The sequence below is a fragment of the Grampus griseus genome (assembly GCF_964374135.1).
Source record: "Grampus griseus genome assembly, chromosome: 1".
NCBI lineage: Eukaryota > Metazoa > Chordata > Mammalia > Artiodactyla > Delphinidae > Grampus > Grampus griseus.
In genome coordinates this window covers 164,422,705-164,438,119 of record NC_139017.1, presented here as the reverse complement: position 1 = coordinate 164,438,119, position 15,415 = coordinate 164,422,705, and the positions used below count along the sequence as shown (strand labels likewise).

The following is a 15,415-nucleotide window of genomic DNA, read 5'->3' as shown; positions in this document are numbered from 1 at the left end:
CTGTGTCTGCTGGGCTGTTGGCAGGAGAAGGCAAAATGAGCGGACGCTGAGAAAAATAGGAAAGCAAAGCATTTCAGCAGAACAAGGAGCTTCATTTGTACCGTACTTGGGAGTTCCTTGTAATTCCTGCTCTGGTAGGGAAATCCAGCAGTTTAGAGTTACAAGTCATTTCTGCAGCACTGGGTAAAGCAGTGGTTTCCACAGTGAGGTGGGTGTATGGGAAGAAAAAATATTAGAACTGGTATTTATTTTTATCTTCACCTTTTAAGTATATTTCCTACACATGTTTTATGATGTATATACCATATAAGCACAGTGTTACATGACTATAATTTTTAAATAAATGTATATATATTTGAAAAGTATATACATATGCATAGGGGTATGCATTCCAAAACATGTGGAGACCTCTGGTCTAAAGAAATGTTTTTAAAAATACCAGTGAGTAAGCATTTTAATAGACCAAAAAAACAACACAAAAAACTCCTGAGCTCTGTACACACCACATTTTTCTTGTGATTGCCGTGAGAATGATACTCAAAAGAAGTTCATTTATACATTCGATTGTTTTGACCTTGCATTGTGTTCCAGACACAGTGCTGCCACTCTGGAGTTCAGAGTGAACTCACTACCCTTTCTTGGTAGAGTTTAGAAGGGCATTTGGAAATACCCTTTGGAGTTTTGCTTTCCTCTCTGCTTTCACGGGAGGGTACAAAAGAACCAATGCCAATAGGATCTTCTCACCGTGTAAATCACTGGCTGGGCTCTGCCCGTGTTCCCTGCGTTTTGGTCACTTTGTCCTTTGAGTTTATAAACCGTCCCCCCCACCCATGTCTCTGAGGCTCCCACACATCCTTGTTAACCTTCTGCAGGCTCAATGACCGTGGTGACGGTGAAGGCTGTGGCCGGGATGCTCGTCTTGTCCATACAGGGGAACCTGCAGCTCGACTACCCCATCTTCTACGTGATGCTCGTGTGCATGGTGGCGACTGCTATCTATCAAGCCGCGTGAGTTGCAGATTCTTTTCCTGCTGGGCTTCCCCACAAAGGTCTCTTCCAGCTTCTGGGCCTGATGACAATTGTTTTTGAAGCTGTAGGGCAGGTAGAACATGCAAATGTTCTGTCGCCAGGGTTTGGCATCCACTGTGGAGAGAGAGGGGTCGCTAATTTGCTGAGTTATCACATGGAGGGGTGCCGTGCTGCTTGAAAGCCTGGAGTGGATGTATTTTTCCCTCTGCCTCAAAATGTGAGAAGCACACAATCAGAGGCAGCCTCGATTCCCATCTGTACCGAGGCAGGTGCCCACTTCCGGGGCCTCAGAAGAAGCTGTACCGTCCCCGTGAGGCACCTGTTTGTCTGCCCGGTGGAAGACAGAAAGTTGTCTCCAACTTTCTTGTCCTCAAGAAATCTTTCCAAGTAGAAGAGCAAAGTGATGGTTTCTGCCTCAGAAACAGCAGTTCTGAGGGTAGGCCTGGGCCTTGCTCACGTCAGAGATCCGGTGCCCAGCAGGGGGCCTGGGCGAGCACGTGGCAAACCTGCGTGGGGACGGAGGGTGGACAGTGCAGGTTTCAGTGTGGTGCATGGGGCCGGTTCACCCCGGACAGGTCAGGCCCTGGACTCCAGCCGCCGGGGCTCACCATCCACCAGCGGTGCCTCCGGGGAACACAGCGGTGACCGCTGCCACCTGGGTGCCCAGTGTAAGCTGTGCTCTCACTGCCTTCACAGGAACTTGAATTCATTTGGTCCCCACGACAATGATATCCTCATTTTGCATGTAAGGAACTGCTGCGAGAGGCCAGGAACTGGCGGAGCTGAGACTGGAACCCCGGCGTCTGTCTCCCTCCCCGTCCCGCGCCCCTCACCCCTCTGCTCTAGGCCTGCTCCTCAGCTTCTCCAAGACACAGATTCCCCGTCTGCAATGACAATAGCAACAGCCCCTACCTAACAGAATCGCAGCAGGCTTTAGTAGGATCCAGGATAACGTCCAGTAAATAGTAGCTTCTTTTATGATTTTTGTTTTATTATTATGCTGAGTATGACTATGCTTAGTCCTCCTACAATGATTCTGGTCATCACCCCTGAGCCCCTGTCCAGTGCAAGGCTCTGTGCTGTGCCCTCCAGGGCTCTGTGCTGTGCCCTCCAGGGCTGACAAAGATGATCAGGTGCCCCACCCTCCTCGGGAAGCTTCTCACTCACACACCACACATTCATCAAGGCCTGCTGTGTACCGGGCCCGTGCTGGGCCTTCCACACACAGAGACATGAGCGATAGTCACTGAACTCAAGGTGCTCACAGCCCTGGTCCGAGGACAGCTGGGTAAACAGACAATTACAGTTGGGTGGGAAGTATGTTATGGTGTAAGGAACTTCGCGACAATAACCAAAATGCTATGCAGAGAATAGACAAAGAATATATTCCTAAATGATGGAGTGTTTATCCGCAGTGGAGAGGTCAGGAGTGACTCTAATTTACTCTCTCTTTTTCCTATATTTATTGCAGTGAGAGTTGAATTAAGAAAATTTGTTTAAAAGAATAATTACAACACGAGGCAGGATGTGATAAGCGCTACAGGAGTTTCTTGGAGTGTTAAGGGCCCAGGAATGGCTTTTTAGTGGGTAGGGGATGCAGGGGACACAGAGGTGAGAAGGGCATTGCGGTGATAAGAACTATGTGGTCAGAGGTGTTGGACGGGGAGAGGGATGAGCCTCAGGCTGTGTGTCCAGAGGAAGAATAGAAGCAAAGCGTGGACCCCAGCCCAGGAGACACACAAGGCTGGCATCCTTATAATCCCAAGGAATGTTCCTTCATGCCTCATCTTCGTATTTTCAGACCAAGCCTGCGGTCATCGGCTGTCACCTCGGCCTTCCGACATCCCCACAGCCCACTGACCAGAGTGCTTTTGTGTTGAAGGTTTTTAGGTCAGGCCTCACAGATGTACGACTCCTCTCTGATTGCCAGCGTGGGCTACATTCTATCCACTACCGTGGCTATCACAGCAGGTAAGGGTGCGGTCGCTAGATTTCTGTCTTCTACCTTGACAGCAGGGACATTACCCCAGTGTGGAGGGAAGGGGCGCTGCCTCTGTCAGAAGGCCAATTCTGCTGACTTGTTCTGCCTGTCCCAGTTGTAGATGGTTTTGTGGGGAAAGCGCAGGATTTAGAGCCAGAGAGGCCTAGGTTTGCACCCCAGCACAGACACGGAGCTGTGTAGCTCTGGGAAAATCACTTCACCTCTCTGAGCCTCAGTTCCACATTCATAACATGGGAGTAATAATACTTTCCTCCTAGAATTGAAATATGTATAGTGCAAATGTCCCCTACTTTGTACTGCTTGTGTTGGGTTTCTTTAACAGTGTTTGCCACCATCTGCTAACTCCACAGCCTCCACTGGCCAAGTGACCACAAATTTCTTCTGTATAATTTTTAGAGATCACGAGTATGTACATAACACGTGCTCAGTAAGTGATCATCGTCTCTATTACATTCCCCTTTTCTTCTACTCCACCCCTATATGTTTTTTCCTTTTCTTTCTGAGGTGGCTTCAGAGGCTGCAAGCATATTTGTGTGTGTGTGGGGGGGGGGGGGTTTGTTTGTTTGTTTTTAAATGGCAATGGTGACTAAGATTTTCAGAGTAAAAAGACCAGTAACAACCAGTGTGCCTCCCTTTGAGGAAGGCCCAGCCGGAAAGCCATATATTTCGCACTGCAGTTTGGACGAGTGGTGCCCAAACTGGTGTTCACAGAGGTTAGAACAAGAGGGCACACAGCCTGCCAGGGCCTGTGCCGTGAGCGGGACCAGGGATTGAGCGGGGCTTGACCCAGAGCAGCCAGAAAGCTAACCTCATGCAGAGATTTAAGTCCTGGTCAACAGCTTCGGTCCAGGCAAGATTGAAAGGGATAGAAACACCGTGGTTGAGTCCGCAGTCAGGCAGGGAATCAGGAGCTCCGGGCAGGGTTGGGGTGGTGGGGTGTGAAGTGGGTCCAGACAGACGCTGGCTGCAGGGTGAGGGCGGCAGGCCTGTGGCACTGCCACACTGCAGGGTGTGACATCTGCCAGTCTCATGAGGTTAGAAAGCTCCGGCGGCTTAACCACGAAGCCTTGGTTTCCCATCTTAAGAAAGATGGGGGGAAAATGTGGTACATATATACAGTGGAATATTACTCAGCCATAAAAAAGAACGAAATAATGCCATTTGCAGCAACGTGAATGGACCTAGAGATCGTCATACTGAGTGAAGTTAAGTCAGTGAAAGACAAATATCATATGATATCACTTATATGTGGAATCTAAATAAAAGGTACAAATGAACTTATCTACAAAATAGAAATAGAGTTACATATGTAGAAAGCAAACTTATGGTTACAAGGGGGTAAAGGGGAGGGGAGGAATAAATTGGGAGATTGGGATTGGCATATACACACTACTATATATAAAATAGGTAACTAATAAGGACCTACTGTATAGCACAGGCAACTCTACTCAATACTCTGTAATGGCCTATATGGGAAAAGAATCTAAAAAAGAGTGGATACATGTATATGTATAACTGATTCACTTTGCTGTACACCTGAAACTAACACAACATTGTAAATCAACCATACTCCTATAAAAACTTAACAAAAAAGAAAAAGAAAGAAAGATGAGGGAGAGGAGTGTGTAAAAACTGGTAAGTCTCTAGTTTAGCTCATAGTGTCGTTTCACTGGGGGAAGCTGGGCACAGGGTACGTGGGAATTCCGTACTATTTCTGTGCATCTAATATTATCTCAAAATAAAAAGTTAAGAAAAAAAAGATGGAGGTAAGAGGGACCTAGGTGGGGGAGAAAGAGAAGACAGTCTGTTCCCCCCAAATGGCTTTTATTCCATTCTGCTAATCTCTTACTAGGTGCAGTCGTAGTATTTTGGACCCCTTTGGTATTCTGTAGGGAAGGGAGCTTCGCCAGATCCTAAACAGACTGGCAGGTGGGTGATTTGAAAACAGCTCACCCGCATTTTCCATTCTTTGCTGCTCAGGCGCCATCTTCTACCTGGACTTCCTCGGGGAGGACGTGCTGCACGTCTGCATGTTTGCACTGGGGTGAGTCCCATCCTGCTCCCTGGCCCCGAATTCCAGGCAGGCTGCCCCTCTCTCCCTACCCCTGCTCCAGCCTCTCAGGCAGTCCCTTAGAGCCAGAGGAGCAGCTGGCAGTGGGAGCTTTGTCCCCAGAGGTGAGCGTTTTATTCCCCAAAGGGCTTTACTTTTCCTTTCTTCTCTTTTGGGCTTTAATCTCCTTGTCATTTCGAACACATCACAATTTGACGCAGGAAAGACTCTCAACCTCACCTCAGATCAAAGGCATGGATACTGAAGCTGAACAAGATGCCATCATTTTGCAAAACCTAACAGGAGGGGTAGTGTCCCATGTTGGCAAGAGGATGAGGAGCCCAGCTCTCTGCCACAGTGTGAGAAGTTCTTTAACGTGGGAGGACAGTTTGGCGATAACAGTGAGATTTTTAAATGAGCTTCTTGACGCAGCCTTCCATTTCTAATCATTTATCTTGGAAAAGTAAATGTTGGACGTAACGCCACACGTATGAGGGTGTTTGTTATTTTTTAAATTAATTGTATAAGCAAATAATTGGAAACAACCTAAATGCCCATCAGTAAAATACAGGTTAAATACATTACACATCTTCGTATAATTAGTACCATACTGCCGTTTTGAAAAATTGAGGCCAGTCTATTGGTACTGACATAGAACCATGTCTAGGATACGTTGAATGAAAAAAGTTACATTTTTTAAAATGTATAGTCACCCTATGAGCCAGCAATTCCACATCTAGATATAGACCCAAAAGAAATTAGTTATATATATTGACAAAATGACTCGTACATGATACTTACAGTAGCTTTATTCATTATATACCCAAACTGGATACAACAGGAGAGTGGAAAACAAGTTCTGATATATTCAGACAATGGATCAGATAATGCGTTCCACACAACAATAAAAAAATAATGAACTACTAATGCACACAATGAAGTGGATGCATCTTAAAAACATTTATCAGGCGAAAGAAGTCAGACATAGAAGAGTACTCGCTGTATTGTTTAACTCACAAGAAGTTGAAGAACGGGCCAGTCGATTCTGTGGACGTCGGAACAGTGGTTTCCTCTGGGGAAGGGTCTGCATGAATGGGGAAGGGGCACAGGAAACTTTCTGTGGGTAAGGGATGGAAATGACTCCTCTATTGACCTGGGTGGTGATCCCACGAGTGTGTGCACAGGTAAGATTAATCGAGCTCTGCATTTAAGGATTGTGCGTTTTATTGCCTGTAAATTATGCCTCAGTTTTTAGAAAGTGTGCTTGTTTATCTAAGCTCTGGAGAAAAGAGCAAAACAAAAAAAGACTCTGGAAGAATATACACCTATAGTGGGGGCGAGTACAGGGACTTCCTAATTTTTACTTTCTCTGCTCCAGTATTGATTGAATTTAGGCCATAAAGAACTTTTTAATTAAAAAAAAAATCTTTAAAGGCAGGGTTCTGAGATGCAGCATAAGTGGAGGTGAGGGTTTGGCCAAGGATGGCCTGATTTGTTCTGATTGAGGCTTGTGTGGGCTGCAGGGCTGTTATTATTTATCTCGCATCTGCTTCCTGCTGATCCCAGGCTCGGCCGCCTCTCGGGGCCGCTCAGCAGTGAGCCCACCTCCGCAGCCTGCCACCCTGTTTTCCCCTTTTTCCCATTACTCACGTTTGAAAGCATCCCTCCCAACCTCACTCTGGCCTTGTTTCTCTTCATCTGTGTTTGCCAGGTGCCTCATCGCATTCTTGGGCGTCTTCTTGATCACACGTAACAGGAAGAAGGCCATTCCCTTTGAGCCCTACATTTCCATGGATGCCATGCCAGGTAACATTCAAATCCAGCTGGCCAGCCCATCCACATAGAATGACTGCTACTTCCTGTTTAAAAAGACACAACCAGCCTCTGGGTTTGGTGCAGGGAAGGTGTGCTGTGCTATTATGACGTGACTGTCTCTCTTTTTTTTCTTTCCGTTTTTTTGTGGGGTTTTTTTGGTTTTTTGTTTGATCTCAGTTTGCAAAAGAGGAGGCAATGGCTGAGGCACCTCGATTGGTTTTGCGCACATCTTGCCAGTTCTCATGTCAATTTGGGGATCTTTTAAAGACAATTCTGATTCACACTGGATATAATTCTCATCTGCAGCACCAGGCTTCATGCCTGCAAAAGGAAAAATCCAGTTCATCTCAGTGGAATGGAATGATCAGAGAGGGGAAGGCAAATAGGGTGAATGAAATTCAAATACCATAACCTCACTCCTTAGATTCCACAAGGGAGTGGATTGTTCTGGAGAGCCTAGTTCCCCAGGGAGCTCAGGGTTCACACTGAGAAGCACAGGTTCAAATGGCAGGAACGAAAATGTGTGAATCAGCTGAGTACTGCACAAAAGGGAGTGATGGGGCTTGTAGAGGACTGGAGAGCACTTTCCAGCCTCAACGGATTCAGATGAGAAGGTTAAGATGTTGGGCAGCCCCGTCTAGATTTGCTGACCTAAATTCTATAGGATACTAGCGGCCCCTAGCTTTCACTCTTTAACTCAAATTTAATTTTTATTTTGGATATATAAAATGGAACTCTCTCCAAAGCATAATCTCCCACCCTCCATTAAGACAGTCTTGTGAACAAAAGACAGTCACAGTGATGGAGTAGAGTGCTGCTTAATGAAGCACTCGGGAGGCAGGTGTGTTCTCAGGGCTGGCCGAGGTGCCCATGGTTTAAATGGCCCCAGGGTTTATGTGTCTACTTTTTATATTATTTCTTCATCTCTTGCTATTAAGCTGTTGTCTGTCATTCTTGCTGTTACCAGCCTGCCTGTGTGTAGCAGCTCCGTGTCAATCTTCTCATTTGACCCAAGTTGTTCGAATCATGTATAAAATTAAAATAAATAAGCTCTGAGTTGGGGCCTTAAGGTTTCTCCTACGAGTTAAGTGCATGAGCTTTAGTGCATGGACTTTTGAAACATCTAATCTGGCTGCTCAGATGCCTTTTTTGCTTACTTCCTTGTTTCTCGGCTGTGTTCCGGATAGATGAGGGCGCTGGATAGCTGAATTCCAGATAGGTGAGGTGTCAACTCTGTGTGTGCAAGTATGTGTATGTACATGTGTGTTTGTGTGTTTATAAACCGTGTATGTGTATACATCTATATGAGTATTTGCGTATATGCAGATGTGTTTTCTGGTAGAAGATAGAAGGTAACCTAAGGTAATCTTAGGTATCCGCATTCTGTGATCTGTTTGTGGACGTGGCTCTCGCTTCCTCTTTGTGCCTCGTGACCGGTGGGAAGTTGGATGTTGGAGAAAGGAGACCTGCCCTCGTGCCGTGGCATGTCAGGACTTCTGAGTAGGCCTGGCTTCTGTACTTTGAAGCTGAACGTGGGCTTGGAGTTCAGATGACCTGGATTCAAATCCCGGCTCTCAACCACCTACCTGCTGAGTGACCTTGGGCGTGTGCCCGGACCTCCCAAGGCCTCTGACCCTCGCTTGTAAATTGGGATTCCTTTTCCCAGGGTAGTGGGATAATATGTTAAAGGCCCCTTGCACAATGTCTGGGACCTGGTAGATGCCTGGTTGAATTTGGTTTCACTTTGTTTTTACTTGAAAAAAGACTGTGAAAATTTCCAACACTTGTTTGACCTGATGTCAGGTAAAATAAGAAGAAGAAAACTCTTAAACAGAGACGCTTTTCCAGCTGCTTGGTTTCCCTGGTCAGCATCAGGGCCTCCCTGGCTTTGGGTCTAACCAGATTGATATCTTCACAACCGACTAGTAGCCACGGTTCAAGAGGCATTCAAGTTCTGAAAATTAACTACACGTCACAGTTAGGAGAGGCTTGAAATAATTCTAGCACCTGGAAGACCTCTAGAAAATGAGAAGGAGAAAAACAGTCCCTGGCAGCGAGGAGCTGGCCTGGCTCTCACAGCTGGGCCTTGGTGTTCCTGGCTGAACATAGACCATTTCACAGAACATCAACATCACACAAGGTCATTCTGGGACTGTGAGGGATCAAGACACAAACAGGACCATGCCATTGTCATGTCCAAACACAGACAAACATGAACATTGTCCAAACCATAGAAAGACCAACCATCCCCCTCACATGAGTGACTGCTGCTTCTTTACCAATCACAGCTTTAGTCTCCATCTAGTCTTCTTTCCTTCTAGATAACAATCATTAAGATCCCCAGTTATAGAATTATCCCCACTTCCTGACAGCATCTAATCCAAAGCAAAGCCCTGCTTCCTTAAACCCTCCTGAAATCACCTAACACAACCCAAATTCTGTAGTAAGTCCTTCTAATACCCTCTTACTGAAACAGCTCCCCGTGACGTACACCTCCTTCACTGAAATGAGTCAAGAAACCCAAATTTGTTAGACTATAGGTGTATTCCTGGTGGGTTTTGGCTGGGGAACGTTGACAAAGTTAAACTATACCTGGTAAGCCAACTCTCTTCCCTGAGGAATAGGCATCCCCTCATCTCCTCCCAGTTCCCTCCCCAAAATCTAAACCACAGACTCTTAAACTGTACCCTTCAAATTCCCGTCAGCCGGGCTTCCCTGGTGGCGCAGTGGTTGAGAGTCCGCCTGCCGATGCAGGGGACGCGGGTTCGTTCCCCGGTCCGGGAGGATCCCACATGCCGCGGAGCAGCTGCGCCCGTGAGCCGTGGCCGCTGAGCCTGCGCGTCCGGAGCCTGTGCTCCACAACGGGAGAGGCCACAACAGTGAGAGGCCCGCGTACCGCAAAAAAATTCTCATCAGCCAAGGCTTGTGCAATGTGGAAGCAAAGGCCCTTCCACAGATTGGGTCTTCCCAGGCCATTTGCAGAGTAGATAAGAGCATGGGCTTTGGTGTCAAATCCCAGCTCTGTCTCTCATTAGCTGTGTGTCCTTGAGCAAGTTACGTTACCTCTCTGAATCTCTGTGTTCTTCTCTGGAAAAGGAGGATAGTAGCATATTTCTGTCATAGGATTTGGGGGGATTAAGGTCTATAGGGAGCCCACACAGCATTCTGGTTAAGAGTGTGGGCTTCAGAATTTAAACCACCTGAGTCTGCACCCTAGAGCTGCCACTTGCTAGCTTGGCGACCTCAGGCAAGTTCCTTAACTTCCAACTGCCTCATTTGCCTAATCAATAGTTGTGCGAATCAAATGAGATAAAACTTTATAACTATTTAGAACAGTGTCTGCCACCAACTAAATGCTCTGTCCTCATCAGCCATTATCATTACTGCTGTTGTTGTTACTATTACTATTTAAAGCACTTAGCCCAGTGCGTCAGGCATAGGAAGCAGTCAGATGTCAGCTGTTATTATCATCATGGTTTCATGGAAGATAATTTGCATTCAGTGTTTTTATTACTCAACCAGGGGGCAAGAGAATTTGAAGGGTCTTAATTCCCTACCAGGAAAAGAACTGGCCTCAGAGGAGGCCAGGTCCTACTTAACTAGGGGAATTGTAGACTACATTTAAAGGAATTAATGACTAAAGTCTTTGCCCTCAAATGTAAGTAGAAATCCGACATCAACGTGCCCAGAGGTAATAAGCAAAGTCGCACCTTACTCCATATGTGGGTCAGGGATGTTAATGTCAAAACTCTCCCTCTGAGCATCATAATACATGTGTCACCATCATGTATCCATGACACAGAAGTTTTCGTCTTCTCTCAACAGTATAATGAAGTTTTCTGGATCCTGATTTAATTCAGCGAAAAGTGTTGGCATCTACCACGTTCACAACACAGTGTTGGTTCCACTTGCCCTGTGGTCCGGACATTCCCACCTCATTCTAAGCCAATGGTTTCTTTTGACAGTGGCTGGTCTGTGTGCTTATTTCCTGAAGAGTCATCCTTTGTTGCTTAGCAACTATAATATTTCTAGTGTATATTTATGGGCGCTCTTTTTTTGTTCGATCCAAACCATTCAGGAAGTTGACAGTGCACATGCTTAGCTCCTGAGCACTGTGATTAGTCTGTGGTGGGATAGAGGAGGATGAGATGCAGCCTCCTTCGGCCCCATTGCATAATGATTTGGGGGAAATGAATTTCATTTCAGGTATGCAAAACATGCATGACAAAGGGATGACCGTCCAGCCTGACCTCAAAGCTTCTTTTTCCTACGGGGCCCTGGAAAACAATGACAACATTTCTGAGATCTACGCTCCCGCCACGCTGCCCATCATGCAGGAAGAACACGGCTCTAGAAGCGCCTCTGGGGTTCCCTATCGCGTCCTGGAACACACCAAGAAGGAGTGAGCCCACCTTGAAGGAGACTCACCTCCTCTCCATTTACAGCTGCTCAAGCCATGCTGATAGCGGTTCAACCCTTAATTCTAAAACTTGCCTTTCAAGTCTTATTTTTTTAATCCAAGAACTCTGTGGACGGGGATCTTGAAAAGCCTTCGTCTCTGGCAAAGGGCAGATTATCTTGGTCCTGGAAGTTTCAGATGATGAGGGTGGGGCTGGGGTGGGGGGCTGAAAGCAGTATTCTAGGTGGGCAGTACAGAGCTCAGCCTCTGCCTGATTTAGCCCAATGAGATTTGGAAAGCCGTTGTCATCCTTGAGGATGGGAACTGGGTTTCCCCAGTCAGTGACCAAAGGTGGCCACATTCTTTAGAGCTAAAGCAAGGCAGAGATTCTGCCCTTATACTTTCCAAATCCATTGAAAGGCTGGAAACCTCCAAATCTAGTCTTCCCTCACCTTATGTGCAGGCCTGATCTCTACCCACCTCCCTCTTGATTCTGTACTTGAGATAAGCTTTGTGTCGCCTTCACACGGCATGGTGAACCAGCCCTGGGTGTAACATCCTGTCACTTGCCTGTAGGAAATGCACATCTGCTTTCTGATGGTCTGTGCCGCCCCAGTGAGGGTGTGCTTGATGTGTTTATACTGGGTCCACTCTGAAAACGAATTTGGTTTTGGTTCTGTGAATTACTTGGTTGCTTTCTTTCCCCTCAAAGGAACTGAGAAGTTAAGAGAAGAAGGGGAAGAATAAGAAAGACAGGAGCAGGGGTCATGAGCCTTCAGCCCATAAAGGGAGAAAAATCCCTTTTCATTTTGCAAGAGGTGATTGCATCACCTATAAAGGACAGACAGACAATCTGGCTGTTGTATGTGTATTTTCCTGCACACCAGGGTCCTCTGGGAAAACCAGGGGTGCTCATTTCAGAGACAGCCTCACTCAACTCTCCTCTCTCCTCTCCCTTATAGATTGACGGACCAAGCTTGAGTCATTGGTTAACTTCCTTGGGGTCGATAGACTCTTTGGGTCCTCATCCCCATGCACGTACATCTGGAAGAAGTAGGCATTCTCAGAAATGGGGCTGCTGCTGGCTGGCTGGCTGGCTGCGTACACGATTGTCTTCCCCTAGACTGACTGTGTGCTTTTGAGAATGGCAGGTAAAGGTCTGCAAACTTTAATGAAAATAAGGATCCCCTAGGGAGTTTATTTAACATACAGATTCCTCCACCCCAACCACAGGTACTCTGATTGAGTGGGACTGGGACCGGGCCCAAGAGTCTGCATTCTTAACTGGCAGCACAGGTGATCCTGAGGCAGGTAATCCTGCCTGTATCACACACCTTGAAAACCTAATAACTGAGAGAGACAGTCTGCTGAAACCCTGACACACCCCTGCTGGAAGGTTGGAATTACCATTCCTTGTCTCCTCTTGGGGGTTCATTTGGCAGGTCGAATATTCCCTGTAGGATCCAGGGCATTTCTGCATCCAGTGATTACTTCTTAGAACTACACTTCCTGCTTCCCTAGGCGGCCTTGAGCTAACTGGCAAGATAACAGTGTTAACAGACCCGTGTTGATAGATCATTAACCTTTATGGATTTGCTTCATACTGATTTGATTTAGTACCTTGACTTCAAAACTGATATGTTGCCTGTGATAACCACTTCTGTATTGTGTCTTACATGCCTAAGAAGGCAACAGACGATGACTTCGTTTTCCTTTAGAATAGGTATCAAAACAGTATTTATGAGGCACTTACTATGTGTTAAGCATTTGGACAGTGAGGGCTACGAGTAATAAGACCTGGTTTCTGCACTCCAAGCCAGCCGTGAGAGACAAAATACCTGGTCAACTATGACAGGGCGGGCCGAGTGCAATAGCGGACCACAGAAAATGACGGTTATGGAGGTCCTGCTAAAGGTCAGGCCCTGAGCCCGGAACTGGGTATTCAGAAGTGGAGATGATTTAGGCTCCACTCATGGATGGGTGGCAAATCTAGCTAAGATTTGGGCAAAGCATAGAAAGTAGGGTGATCACCCCCAGGCAGAGGGGCCAGCATTTGCAAAGACACAGAGATGGGTTGAGGCGGGTGGCAAAGGAAGAGCCGGGGTAGGTAATGGGAAATGAGCCTGGAAAGATAAGCAGTGGAGGTAGAATCATGGAGGGACTGGAAGGCCTGGCCGAGGAGTTTAAACATATCCTAGAGAACATGGGAGCCATTGATGGTTCATGAGGAAGAGAGTGGCAGGATCCGCACTGATTGGAAAGGAGGCCCTATGCAGTTCGGAGGAAGACTCTGAAGGGGTAATAAAACTCACTTTTCAAGGTCAGGCTGCACAGCTGCAGGAACAAAACACAAAAGGGGAATTAAAATCCAATTTCGCTGCTATTCACATTTTCCCAGTGATGTTTCTAATGTGGGCCGGGAGTGGGTGTGAGGGCAGAGTGGATAAAGGGAAGGTGAGCCGGGAGGCCATTTAAATGTGTCAAACCCAGGTGATCATTTGGTATCTTATGTGCTCCCAGCCTTACTCTGCCCCCTTCCCTTGGTTTTGTGTTGGGTCTTTTAACCTGGAGTCAGGCAGCAGTGATGAATGGATGAAAGCACATTGTAATCTCAGGTCAGCTGACGATCATGGGTTCAGTGCCACCCAGGAGCTGCCTTCAGGTTTGGGGCAACAGCGCCATCCCGTGAGGCTGAGTACAGGAAGGTTGCACAGAGTTGCATGGTGGCTGCGGAGTGGAAGCCAGGGTAGGTCACCTGGGTCCCGGGAAGAACGGCTGATGTGGCGCCATGGTCCCCAGAATTCTGACTCTGTCTTGGGCTGGCATCTCCCAGTCTTTGTCCCTGAGTGTAAATGGACGGTTTGCTGGTGGCAGATAAGCAGCACTTGCTGTTAGGGTGGGGCACAAGGACATCAGCTTTCCACTCACAGCCCTGACTCTTTATTTTCTCATGGCTCTCACGTCGCCAAGCCCTCTCGAAGGCTCCAGGCAACAATACGTATCCTGCCGCCATCTCCCTTCTCACAGCAAGGTCACCAAACTTGGGTTTCAGCTTTCCACTTGTTCTCTGGCTTCCTCTCCCCACCCCACTCTGTTCCCCTCTTCTAAAGGCTGGGATTCTGGGGTCCCTAATCAGACATTAAAAGCAGTTCTTCACAGATGGGTGCCTGCAGCTTTTGAAGGGACCTAAGCCCCATTCCACCCGCCCCCAGCCCTCCCACGAAGCCGCAGGTCTGACGTGCCATCACGTGAAGTCTCAGATCGCGCGAGGGTTTTGCAGGATGGAGTTGAACACTGGGTAGGCAAGGGAGGATTGACATCTCCATTGCTCTTCTGGTGGAAATGAGGCGGCTTGATGGTACAGTGTGGAGACAAGATGTCCCTCAGGGTAGTGTTGGGGAATCTCCAACCCTCAGCCTTGTGAATTCCAAATCTGGTCCAACACTGGCTGACAGGCAAAAAATTTTACTGTGTGTTTCTCTGAGAAGCTGTGTAAATCATGTCACCTTAGGATATATTCTATGTGAAAGCCCACATTTTGTTGATTTAGTGACTAAAGTATGGCATGTCTTATTTTTCAAAAAAATGTATGTGCTATGTGCAAATAGCATTATGAAGTGGTATTTAATTAAAGAAAATCCATGTGATGCCTGTTGAGTTTGAGTCTTTTATGTTTGGTTAATACTTTCCAGAGTTATCTACGACAGTGCTGTCCAATGGAACTTTCTGCAACGATGGAAATGTTCCATGTCTGTGCTGCCCAAATGGCAGCCACTGTCCACGTGTGGCTATTGAGCACGTTAAACCTGGTGAGCGCAACCTAGGAACTGGATATTTAGTTTTATTTAAATTCAATTATCTTAAATATCCACATATAGCTAGTGGCCGCTGTAGAAACCGTGCAGATCTAGAGATGCCCGTGATTGTACTTAAGGCTGAATTAAGCACTTTTTCTTTCCCCACTGCCGTGGTGAAGAGTATAGACTCGTGGCCGCACTGCCTAGGTTTGATTCTTGGCTCTACTACTTATTAGCTGTGTGGTCTTGAACAAGTTGTTTAAACTTTCTGTGCCTCGTCTGTAAATCCGGGATAGTAATGGTCACTTCCTAAGGGTTATTAT

The 15,415-nt window shown here is 46.9% G+C and overlaps 2 protein-coding genes across 5 annotated transcripts in view; both read left to right on the top strand.

Annotated features, from left to right (window-relative positions):
• Positions 1 to 14,942, top strand: part of NIPAL3 (NIPA like domain containing 3) — a 50,462-nt gene extending 35,520 nt beyond the window's left edge. For all 4 annotated transcript variants that reach the window (XM_082653998.1, XM_082653996.1, XM_082653997.1 and 1 more), the window contains 5 exons: positions 873 to 1,008; positions 2,912 to 3,000; positions 5,012 to 5,075; positions 6,793 to 6,887; positions 11,103 to 14,942. In XM_082653998.1, the coding sequence (XP_082510124.1) occupies positions 873 to 1,008; positions 2,912 to 3,000; positions 5,012 to 5,075; positions 6,793 to 6,887; positions 11,103 to 11,302 (584 nt within the window). In that variant the 3' untranslated portion in view covers positions 11,303 to 14,942. The remainder of the gene's footprint in view (positions 1 to 872; positions 1,009 to 2,911; positions 3,001 to 5,011; positions 5,076 to 6,792; positions 6,888 to 11,102) is intronic.
• LOC309832950 (large ribosomal subunit protein uL5-like) overlaps positions 1 to 15,415 on the top strand; it is a 480,093-nt gene that overhangs the window by 378,538 nt on the left and 86,140 nt on the right. The window lies entirely within an intron of this gene.